This window comes from Acanthochromis polyacanthus, chromosome 11 (assembly GCF_021347895.1).
Source record: "Acanthochromis polyacanthus isolate Apoly-LR-REF ecotype Palm Island chromosome 11, KAUST_Apoly_ChrSc, whole genome shotgun sequence".
Taxonomy (NCBI): Eukaryota; Metazoa; Chordata; class Actinopteri; family Pomacentridae; genus Acanthochromis; species Acanthochromis polyacanthus.
The window spans coordinates 39,463,389-39,475,870 of NC_067123.1; the positions used below are offsets into that span (position 1 = coordinate 39,463,389).

General features: G+C 40.0%; 1 protein-coding gene and 1 long non-coding RNA gene across 2 annotated transcripts in view; both read right to left on the bottom strand.

Annotated features, from left to right (window-relative positions):
• Window positions 1-12,482, bottom strand: part of clcn1a (chloride channel, voltage-sensitive 1a) — a 61,007-nt gene that overhangs the window by 18,490 nt on the left and 30,035 nt on the right. Inside the window, exons 15-19 of the mRNA XM_051955245.1 lie at window positions 10,784-10,917; window positions 10,563-10,654; window positions 6,320-6,412; window positions 5,990-6,077; window positions 1,526-1,608 (exon numbers count right to left, since the gene is read on the bottom strand). Coding sequence (XP_051811205.1) covers window positions 1,526-1,608; window positions 5,990-6,077; window positions 6,320-6,412; window positions 10,563-10,654; window positions 10,784-10,917 — 490 coding nt within the window. The remainder of the gene's footprint in view (window positions 1-1,525; window positions 1,609-5,989; window positions 6,078-6,319; window positions 6,413-10,562; window positions 10,655-10,783; window positions 10,918-12,482) is intronic.
• The window catches only part of LOC127536042 (uncharacterized), a 76,242-nt gene that overhangs the window by 15,080 nt on the left and 48,680 nt on the right, over window positions 1-12,482 (bottom strand). The gene's annotated exons all lie outside the window — the stretch shown is intronic.

A 12,482-nucleotide genomic window follows, 5' to 3' on the forward strand; every position in this document is an offset into this window, starting at 1 on the left:
GTCCTGCACTATGGGGCCTCTACAGCTCTGATTAGTGGCCCTACGACTTGTTCTAAATCCCCTAATTACTGGTGCAATTTCGTTTTCACTTATTTGTCTTTATCTTCCTGCATTCTATTCCCTCTTGGTGACGTCTCGAAGGCAGACTTTTCAGTTCATCTGGTAATTCTTTCTGTGTGAAGCCATGATGCAGAAATGAAGACAGAGAAAGTTCCACTTATAAAAATAAGAAATGAAATCTTGAACTGCAGTAAAGAAACGTTTGGATTCAGGCTGCTGTCATCCACTTTCCTTTCCTCCCACCTCCAGCAGCTCTGGGACTTCACTGGATGCAGCAGATGAAATTCAGGCCAAAACCTGCTGTGACCTGTTTTGTGAAACTGAATTTATTAGTGATGCTTCCCACATTTATTCACTCACTGTCTGGGCAGGTTGACTCTTTGTCCTTGAAGCAACAAATACAATGTCAGCTCACTCGCAGAATATATCTGTTATGAAGCAGCAAGCTAGCTCTTTATGACACAGTGCTGATGAAGTTCCAGTGTTTATCAGTGCAGCTACTCAATTACCCTCATTTAAGAATTAACAAGATGTTGACACTATCATACCAGCCAGATAAAACTCTAAAGGTCAGTGTCTGGACACCTGCTATCAGTGGTTTTTAAAGGAGGGAAACAAACCTGATTCACAGACAAAACTCAGCCGTGGTCTGGCTTGATTGCTAGTGGCAATGTCCCACTGTGTGTCTATTTGATATTCAGGGCTGTGGAATTGTGGCCGATGTAAAAACAATCCCCATAGTGGCACAGGATTGAATCCAAAAACATAATAGAGAATCAGACTGGTAATTCAAATGCCACAGCAGTGGGCACAACACAAATCAAATTCCAATCTCACAAGCTTACAAGCATATGCTTATTTCAAGTGTGGCACTCCTGCCTGCAGATGACATGTACTGCTTCCCCTGTGAGCCACGCCAGGCTGAATATAATAACTCTACCTCCAGTGTCTGGCTTCCCCATTTCCATATGAGAGAAGGTTGAAAGAAAGATGCTCCACTTCGGGGAGTTTGTCTGAGCTTCCTGTGCCTTTGTCAGTCAGATAACTATGTACCTACCTGAACAGAAAGCAGATCTGGAACGAAAAATTCACCCAGGAAATTTTAAAAAAAAAAGGGATAAATATTAAATTCTAGCAGTACCAGTGTGAGGCTGTGGTTCTGGGATGGCTGTGCCAAAAAGGATGGGAGGGTATTTGCATCGTGACAGTTTATGACACATGGGAGAATTTCCTGGCTACCGGGTACATTCCTGACATCTCTAAATAGTTGGTTGAACGGCAGAAAGGGCACAGAGGTTTACAAAGACATTATACACACAGACATGTAGAAACATACAAAGGTTACCAACGTGACACACAGAGCAGAGCTGTAAGGCGCGTTTAGGGTCACTTTTGCACGAGTATGCACACATGTAAGCTCAGGAATGGACAGAACGTGGAATAAGAAGTGCATATTCAGACACACCTGCGACTGGCCCTCTGTCTGTCTGCTCTTAGAGGTGAAGAGGTTTCTGAGTGTTTTCCTCACAGACTGCAGAGGACCTTTATCTGAGAGAGAAGGGAAGGAGGAGACGCAGCAGGTGAAGGTCAATAAATTATACAAACGCAGCTTTGGAGAACATAAACCTAACTGCAAAGAGAGATTTTTATTTTTTTTAGAGACTGCAAGAACCAGACGAGTCCTTATTGTGGTTGCCTGGATACCAGTTCACCAGGAGACTGTCTGTTGTTGTGTGCGATAGGCTGCTGAGGAGTTTACTGTGCCACAATAGAGACACACACCATCTGGTAAGTTGCAGCGAACATGCTGCCAAACCTTCCCTCATCGCTGTTAGGCCTGCACAGTTATTAATTCCAATCGTTTGACATCTGTTGAGGGCAGGGGCAAACAAACAGGTTCATGTCTTTGCAGTAAACTGTGTGAAAGGCTGACAAATTAATAAAATACTGGTTTTTATTGAGTCAGTTAATGGCTAGAGGGTGCAGCTGACCATTTTAGGAATCTTCTTTTCTATTTGCATGAGGAAGTTTCTACCACAGGAAAGAAACAAACACAAGCACACAAGCATAGTTATCTTCATATTTAAGTGCTTCTCAGCAAAACCTTGTTGTACTTGTTTCCATAAAGACATTTGGAGACATTTTTATTCATAAAAAATATACAGCGTGCAATCCATAATTATTGGCACTCCTGGTTAAGATGTGTTGAAAACCTTAAAATAAATTCAGTTTTTATTGCAGAAGCATACTCTCACACTGAAAATTGTTGAAAAATGTATTATAGGAGAAGATAAAGTGCTGTTTTGTTGGCAAAAGGGGGCTGTACAAAGTATTAAAATCAGTGGTGCTAATAACTGTGGCACACATGATTTGATGTAAAAGAACTATTTATTAATGTGTGATTTTTACCCACTGAATAAATGCACTTGAATTAGGACAGGGCGATAAATCAAATTAAATCGATTAATTCGCCTTTTTAAAACCTGACGATTTGAAAATTTGCCAAATCGTAAAATCGAGGCGAGCTTAAATACACACGTGGACAAAATTGTTGGTGCCCCTCAGTTAAAGAAGGAAAAACCCACAATTCTCACTGAAATCACTTGAAACTCACAAAAGTAACAATAAATAAAAATTTATTGAAAATTAAATAATCAAAAACAGCCATCACTTTTTAATTGTTGATTAACATAATTATTTAAAAAAACAAACTAATGAAACAGGCCTGGACAAAAATGATGGTACCTCTATAAAAGATTGAAAACTATTTGACCAGAGTGACATGATTAACTCAGGTGTGTCATTTAATTGACATCACAGGTGTTTCCAAACTCATAATCAGTCAGTCTGCCTATTTAAAGGGAGACAAGTAGTCACCCTGCTGTTTGGTGAAAAGGTGTGTACCACACTGAACATGGACAACAGAAAGCGAAGGAGAGAATTGTCCCAGGACATCCGAAAAAAAATGATAGACAAACATCTTAAAGGTAAAGGCTATAAGACCATCTCTAAACAGCTTGAAGTTCCTGTGACAACAGTGGCTCATATTATTCAGAAGTTCAAGACCCACGGGACAGTAGCCAACCTCCCTGGACGTGGCCGCAAGAGGAAAATTGATGACAAATTGAAGAGACGGATCGTTGGAATTGTATCCAAAGAGCCCAGAGCAACCTCCAAAGAAATTAAAGGTGAACTCCAAGGCCAAGGTACATCAGTGTCAGATCGCACCATTCGTCGTTGTTTGAGCCAAAGTGGACTTCATGGGAGACGACCAAGGAGGACACCACTGCTGAAAAAAACTCATAAAAAAGCCAGACTGGAATTTGCAAAAATGCATGTTGACAAGCCACAAAGCTTCTGGGAGAATGTCCTTTGAACAGATGAGACCAAACTGGAGCTTTTTGGTAAGGCACATCAACTCTATGTTCATAGACTCAAAAACCAAGCATACGAAGAAAAGAACACTGTCCCTACGGTGAAACATGGAGGAGGCTCAGTAATGTTTTGGGGCTGCTTTGCTGCATCTGGCACAGGGTGTCTTGAAAGTGTGCAAGGTACGATGAAATCTGAAGACTATCAAGGCATTCTGGAGAGAAATGTGCTGCCTAGTGTCAGAAAGCTTGGTCTCAGTCGCAGGTCATGGGTCTTCCAACAGGACAACGATCCAAAACACACAGCCAAAAACACCCAAGAATGGCTGAGAGAAAAGCGTTGGACTATTCTAAAGTGGCCTTCTATGAGCCCAGATCTGAATCCCATTGAACATATGTGGAAGGAGCTGAAACATGCCATTTGGAGAAGACACCCATCAAACCTGAGACAACTGGAGCTGTTTGCTCATGAGGAGTGGGCCAAAATACCTGTTGACAGCTGCAGAACGCTCATTGACAAATACAGAAATCGTTTAATTGCAGTGATTGCCTCAAAAGGTTGTGCAACAAAATATTAAGTTATGGGTACCATCATTTTTGTCCAGCCCTATTTCATTAGTTTTTTTTTTTTAAATAATTATGTTAATCAACAATTAAAAAGTGATGGCTGATTTTGATTATTTAATTTTCAATAAATTTTTATTTATTGTTACTTTTGTGAGTTTCAAGTGATTTCAGTGAGAATTGTGGGTTTTTCCTTCTTTAACTGAGGGGTACCAACAATTTTGTCCACGTGTGTATATAACAATACAGATTCTTCTTCTGCACTGGCGTTTGCTTCCGCCTCTCATCTCCTTCCGCCAAAACACTCACCCCCCCGTCATGGCGGACAGAACAGCAGACAAAGAGTTGGTCGCGAGAAAAGGGCCTCATGTTCCATCGATTATCTGGAAGTTGTTCGGCTTTGACAAGACTGACACAGAGCAAACTACAGTCATGTGCAAGGTTTGCAAAAGTACTGTGAAAACGAAGAGTAGCAGCACAACTAACCTCTTTCAGCACCTCCAGCAGAGGCATCCTAAAGAATGGGAAGAGTGCTGGCAGCTATGGGAGTGTGGCATGGCTAGCACTAGCCATAGCAAACAGACCGCAAAGAAACAACAAAAATCCATTAAAATTGTAATCGTCCAAGATGACTAAAAAAAAAAAAAAGGAATCGAGATTTTATTTTTTGGCCGTATCGCCCAGCCCTACCTTGAATTAAAGGTTGGATTTTCCTCTTTTTTCATTGTGATCCTATGTTATTAATCCTTGGTTGCGCCGAGGACTGCAGAATTTTTTGTTTTCTTTTCAGAATCTGATCAAAGCAAACTTAATATCTTTGGGATTTTTTTTCCCCCAAAACATCACAGCTTTAAGCTCAGAGCAGGATAAATTTACCAATAGATAATTCATTCGAGGACCATCACAACAACAATTCTTTGAGTTTTTACAGATTCTGGCTAAAAAACGTCATAATTTTGTTGAATTTTTAACATACCATGACTTTCAAACTCAGAGGGTTTATGGGTTTAGAGGGCTGAACCTGCCACATTTCTCACAAACCTGTTGTACCTGAATAGTCACACTAACTTTGCAATCCTTTGTTGAGATAAATTATGACTGACATCGGGCAGCAAAGTGCACGAGCGTTCTCCAACCTTCAAAATGCACAAGATTTTTACCTGTGTAGTTTTAAATGTTAGCAGAATGTCGCTGTGTGTGATCTCCACGAGATGCTTTGAACTCACCAGAACCCAACAAAAGAAATATTTCCGTTGTAATGCTAAAAATGTGGGGGTCAGACGGATTTTATTTGTAATTTCTACATGTTTTATCTAACATTAATGCTGCTAAGGTTGTTCTAAACTTTACGTAACATCACATTGTTCCTGAAGATTCGATTCATTCTGACAGGTTTTCCTTTCATACCTTATGAGCACCGGTAAGATGTTTGTGTAATCTATTTAGCACATATGAGAAACGGAGCTTTATACACCATCTGGGATCTGACTAAATGCTTAGTCATATCAGTTTGGAGGAGAAGTAGGGGAGCAATAGCAAAGCACAAATCCTATTACATCATCCTGTTGAGCAAAACATGTCTGAAGGAATCAATATTACCACGACAGGCCCCATAAGGCTTCCATTCCTCTGTCCAACTCCACCGGTGTAACGGAGATAAGCAGGACAGATGTGAAATGGTAATTATCCTCCACAGTTTGATTTATTTCTACGTTAACCTGGCTGCTGGGGTGGCACTTAACTTCAACAGAAACTGGATTTGTGGGTTCATAATAAGGGAACAGAAAGACAGAAAACTGGACCAAGTCTGCTCTTTGCCCTTTAGTAACCTCAAGAAACGAGTCCAATCCTTTATTCACATTTAGGGAACGGTCGCTTATCCCTGCTTGGGAGCAGCTGGTGAATGCAACAGCTTACTATAGGAGTACTACACCTCTGTCAATTTAAAAAGTAAAATCCTGTCAGAAATAGGCACAGTGGTCCTCTCCACTCACCGGGGACAGGAGCGGTGTGGTTTGAAGAAGGCTCCTGAGGCTTTGGAGGAGGCAGCGGGCCATTCCTCTCCTCCTGCATCGGACTGCCCTGCAGACAACAACTGCATGTAAGTAACTACAGTTAATAGAAAACAAAACAAGTGGCTCAAAGTTTTGGACAAGAAATGCATTCCAACATGATTTAACAATGTTGGAATATTGAAACCGATGTTGCATAAAAACTGAGGCAGTCGAAAAATCTACAGTAAAACACAATAATCCGCTATTGTTAAGGCACAAGGAATGCCAAAAGAGAAAAAAACACGAGACGGTAACAAATAAGAAGCCCACCTTTTCCCCCTCCTCCTCTCCCTCCTCGTCTACGAAGGCGAAGGATTCCCAGCTGTGTTTGTGAGGCAGGTTCTGCTCCTGTAGGCTGCGACCCTGAACTCACATCCAAGGAAAACACATTAATACAAAGCAGTGCTGTCACCCTGCCAGAAATAAATGGACTTCAAAGTCTAAACTCTGACACCTGTGCTTTATTTTTAGTGGCGTTACCTCACTTATCTTGAACGCAATTAACAAATCTATCAGAGAGATGCTTCTCCTTCTGGGCTCTTTAGGTGAAATACAGAATGTGGCTGTTTAATATTCTCTGACAACAGAAAAAAGACTCGGACTGCAAGAGCTGCTTTGTCTATGAAAGCATTTACAGTCGTACTTTGAGGAGTTCCAGCCTGAACATATCCGTCCTCTTGGTGTTTCACTTATTTCAGGTTGCAGACCACATTTGATCTGACTAAATGACGCCATGTGGTCTTCACCAGGTGACAGAAGTCAATCACATGAAACTTTTAGAAAATATTTAGCATTTTGGAGTGTGTCTGAGGGGAGACTAGAAGGCTTGAATTGCATTACTAGCTGTCTTATTTCATTGCTACTGAACTAGTAAGGTTACTTCTCATAGCAATGCTATGAAGGTCTTCCTTCTCAACCTTCGGAACGGAATAAAACAGTTTAAAAAGCATGCGGTCTTTAAAAAAACCTTAAAAACAGAAAGGATGATCAGATTTACAACTTGTGACAGCCTTTGATGAACTCATCTGTGATGTGCCAAAAAAATCCGTTTAACCTTTTGATGCACAACACGGGTCAAGAGATCCCCATTTTTCATTGAATAAGGGTGATGTTTGACTCATGTTGTGCGAATAAGAGTTAAAATGGTAATGTACCACAATGATCACTAAAAGCGAGCGCCCCCAGCACACTACTGCGTACATGAGGGCGCTCGCTTTTATCAGTCTGATAAAAATGGACAACATAACACAACAAAAAACTCCGGACTCACTACACACTAACACCACGCACACACACACACACACACTCACATCTACATGCTGGACTAAAGTGTGAAAAAACAGACTACTACAGACTGGAACACACGGCCATTTTGCACAGCTGCACTACTGCACTGTTGAACTGCCAGATGTTTCTATTTTTATTATAGTCTTATTTGTAACTTGAATGCTCTCATGTTCTCTGCCTTTCATGCTGCTGGAACTGTGAATTTCTCTTTGGAGATTAAAAAAGTATCTATCTATCTAGCTATCTTTACTCTGCGTGTCCCATTTTTGAAAAATGCTCTAAAATAGACAGTTTGCCCAAATCAGACTTCAAACAAACCAAAAAATGAGTGACTCAGCTACAGCCATGTGACAGAAATTGAGAAATTATGATGATTCTTATTTGAACTGCAGGCTGTTTTAGCACAAAACAGACAGGAGACAAGTAGGGAAACACAATAAAAATGTAAATATCTATAGAGCTATAGTGCGTGTTACCGTTATTTTACCAATATTAGTAATGCCACAGAGTTATTGGCTCCATTTTAAAACTTTTGCAAAATACATAATCCAGGGATGGCAACAGGCGGTCCGGCTGGGTGCGAGAAAATGGCGGACCGACGGACTGGCGGGTTTCGCATTGACTGCCGTTTACAATCGAACGATAGCTTCAGTGAAAGTCTCGCGGGAGTCTCGCGGACTCAGACGACGTTAACATCAGCGACAATAGTGTGTTCAAATTCGAAATTAAATCGGCGGAAATCCACGGATCCTTGAAATTAAATCGGCGGAAATCCGCGGATCCGCGGAAAATTGACATCCCTGAATCAAAGAAATGTCCCCTTTTTTTTAAAATGGCTTATGATATTGTCCTACTGCACGGAAGACATTTTTTAGTTCTCTCCCTCTAGCTGTGGACGATCCATCTATCCCTCTGTTTGTCACAATATGACATCTAAATTGCTGTAAAATGTCAATAGTTGTGAATTATTATAACGAGGTAATATAAGGTCATTCCATTGTACATGTACATAACTTTATGCAATGCTTTTTATTTACACTAATGTTTTTTTTCCTTTCCTTTCACCCTCAACCCACCCACTGCATTTCTTGTGTTTGTGTTTGTAAGGTCTTTAGCTGAGATGACTTGTGTTGTGAAATAATGCTGCACAAATAAAAACTGAAGTAATTTCAATACAGGAACGTTTTGCCTTCATTTTACTGTCTGGCATCACAGTTTCTCTCTCCATGGTTACTCAGGCAAAAGCAGCTGCAGCTAAGAGCTACTCCAGCAGCCTAATTTACCGGCACAATCATGGGCTAAATTAAACATAACCTGCTTTGCAATTTAGGGCAAATATTAAGGCACTTATTGCATTAAAAATTACATTTGCACACTTGTCTTCTACTTGCCTATTTTATGGAGTGAAGTGCTCCACAAACGTGGTACACTCAGGTGGGTGCTGGTAAACATTTTAGCATATTGTATGGAGTATAATCAGCTTTGCATCATTATTTATACTGCAAGAATATTTCCATACAGAAATCTGCCCCAACATTATGTGCAAAGCTCCACATATCACAACGCCAGACTAATATATTACCAACTATTATCTTACACAAGGAAAGAAAAGGTCAAACTCACTGGAATTCAGATTGAAGTAGATTCCTAAAAAAAAAACTTTGTGCCTTTCTGTTAAACACTAAGAGAGCCAAAAGTCTGGACTTTGTGGAGCCCAGTTATGTTTGAGTGTAAAAGGTGAACTTTCCTACAAACAGATACAAACAACGGACAGATATTCAACACTTTGCTGACTTTTCTATATCTGTTCAAATGTAAAAATGCTGCAAGGAGTGATCAAGTGAGAAGCTGATCAAACTACGAATGAAACATGAGTCCAGATTCACTTTGTTTTACAGGTGACGTTTCCGAGTCCTAATATTCGGATCCGTTCGTCTGGTCTCCCGGACGCAAATTTTGCACACTGCCTTCGTTTTGTCTTCAGTTAAACTGAAGAATTCCCAAACAGCGGAGGTCTTCAGCATCTTGTCTTGTGTTTATGCAACGAAGTGAAGCGTGACGTCAGAGTCGGCAGCCACCCGGCCACTCGGGTGGTGGTAAGAAACACGAATGGATGAGCCGAGATGAGCCAATCACGACGAGATGAGCCGATGTGGGCCGAAGGCGGACGGAAGACAGTAATGCCGAATATTTGTTCCGCCCGGTAACATCAAACCGACGCGGGGGTGGGGGGTGAATATTCGGATACCAAAATTAATATCTGGATCCCGCCGACGCGACCGAATATTCGGATATTCGGGTCCAGCCCTAGATAGATTACAACGATAAATACTGTTGCACCTTGACTGATTCATCCAGATCTCCACAACAGTAGTGTCTATTGATCAGCAGATATTCATTAAGTGAGGAGTTTATCCTGAGCATGGTTTATGGCAACAACACGAGACAGCCGCAGGAAAAAGGCTGGTGAAAGAATTAACATATTTTCTGATTTTAATGTTTTGCAAATATCAAATATTGAGTCACATTCAATCTTTACATCAATGCCACTATCAGCAAGTAAGGATGATAACTGCCATACTGTGTAATCTAGCATCATTGATACCAGTGGAAAAGTTACTCTGGAGACATGTTAATGAGAGTTTGGTCCTGGGGCCCTAGTGTAGAGACTGGGATTGTATCTAAGTGTGCTCTGTTAACCCCTTAAACTTCAGTGTACCGCCGGCGGTACACCTACTAATTTGCATAGGAATTTCAAGAATGTCCGACGGCTGCAAACACGATTATACAAACACTATACGCCGATGGAAAGCTTAGATTCTCATGAATCCGCCGGTATAAACCACTTTCAGATGCGATTACTACAGCGGGTGAGAAAAACACATTTGTCTGACAAAAACTAATATTCATCCATCCGTTCTCTATACACGACTCACATTTCCGGGTTCATTATTACACACAGAAAAAAGATTCCACAAAAAACGGCCATAATCCAACCTTTTACATCCAGACAACACAAGCCAGTAAACTATTTTGTACAAATCATGTCCTGAAGTCGGTATAAAATCCACGAATCGGTCATTTTCAAGGAAATGCACCTCGCGATGCGCGTCCAATATTCCCTGTATTTTTCGTCATTTTTTTAAATTTAAAAATAGAATATTAGCGATTTTTTGTACTGAAAACGGCTGGAATTGACTGAAGCTTAAAGGGTTAAAGCCCTCACCTGCATCAGCAGCCTTCTCTCTGGAGACAACCACCAATCACAGAGCGCCAGAAGCTCCAACCTGTCAACACTGCCCAATAGGATCATGGAATCTGGAGGCAGGATTAAAAGTTTCAATGGGTTTATTGATACTATGACAGAATATTCTTCAAATACAGTAAATATGTCAAGTCCTCTGTCATGGTAACTGTTCAGATCAAATTTATGACCAACTCTTTCACCTTTTGAGTCGACCAGAGGGATGGATTTGAGTGAGGAGGAGTCCAGCAGGAGTTTGACTTCTCGATATGTGGACTGGGAGGATATAAATTTCACCTTCGTCACCATGATGTCTTCCACAAAGATGTTATACTGGCTGTGTGGAGAAAAAACACAAAGACAGAACTGGAACTATTTGTAAACCTTCAGTTTTAAAGAGTACATGAAAATCACGCTTACAAACAAACACACACTCTCAAAAAATACAGTATAAGCAAATGAACATTCATTGTAATGTCGCTTAGAAATGTGTTTCTACTTTGTTTCAGCGCTTCAGTGTGGTTTGTTTATTTTTGTAGCCATGGTAATGCAGTACCAGTGCATGCTGGGAAACAGGAAGTAAAAATTGCCATGCGGTTACCATGCGGCCAGCTACAAGCTTCACCAGTCGTCAGCTTATCAGTTGATTGCTTTTCTTTCTCCCTTTTTGCTAAGGCAACGTCTGTAAGTATCTCATCATTGTAATGTTAAGTTATTACTTATTTTGAATTTTAGAAGATTACTGAGAGAGCTAAAATGTTTATTTAGTTTGTGCTAGGCTAGGCTAGGCTAGCTTAATGTTTATCGCTGCTGATCTTTTCCTAGTTTGTTTGTGCTTTATCATGTATGCTACAGAGCTAAAGTAGCTGATCTGTATTGTTTTCCACATACTGTGTCCTTGATTTGATTAATGATGTAGACATTTTATTGTGCTATATTGCAGTTTCACAAAATTCCCAGTAAACTTAGTGAATCAGCTGTGTCCTGGAGTTTTTTTTGGGAGTGTTTAAGCTGAATGGAACATAGCCCAAGACATTCATCATTAACTGCACATACAGAGGAGATTCTTTTCTTCCTGCGTACTATATTAAATTATTTTAAAAGATGCTACTAAATGTTTTTTGGTAACTCAGTGTGAAGTTTATCACGTCAAACACTTGGACTTTCTCAATTACATCTCTGATAATGTTGTTTAAACGTGTCAGAATTCAGTTCAGATGTCTAAACAGGACAGACTTTTCATTCATAGAGAGGATCACATTAAATCTGTGGATATGGATGCAAGTTTTAACCCAGTTCCCTTCACCGTTATTCAGCCACATTAACAATCAATAATCGATTAAAGGTTGAAATGAATGTGACACAGTGGATGTTTCGCCATTTTTAAACCAATGCCACTAAATGTTCACTGAATAATTTGTTTGGTTACATAAGAAATCTGAAGAACAGATAAAATAAACACGAGGTTATTGAATTGGACATTAAACAGCAACAGATGCCCACAAATACTGTTCCGACAGTTTTATCAGTGGAGGAAATCTGTCAGTGTTTACTGTCATTTCTAAAATGCATATAATGTATTCAGAACACAGCTGTGGTCAACAGTTGTTTTTTTAGTGTATAACATGGAAAAATGCTGTACATGCTGATTGTGGGTTTATTCAATTTTTTTTTAAAAATTAACAGCCAAAGAAATTGAAATTTTCTTTTACTTTTTTATGATTGATGGTATAACTATCACATCTTTAGTTCTCTCCTTAGACGTGCATAACTTTTAATTGCAGCGAAAAATGAGGAAAAATGTGACTGGAGCAAAACGCATTTTCAATTTAAAGGGTTAAACTGCATGTCCCACTTCTTGTCTTATCAGCCAATATATTTTTCATTTGTTTTAATTGATCA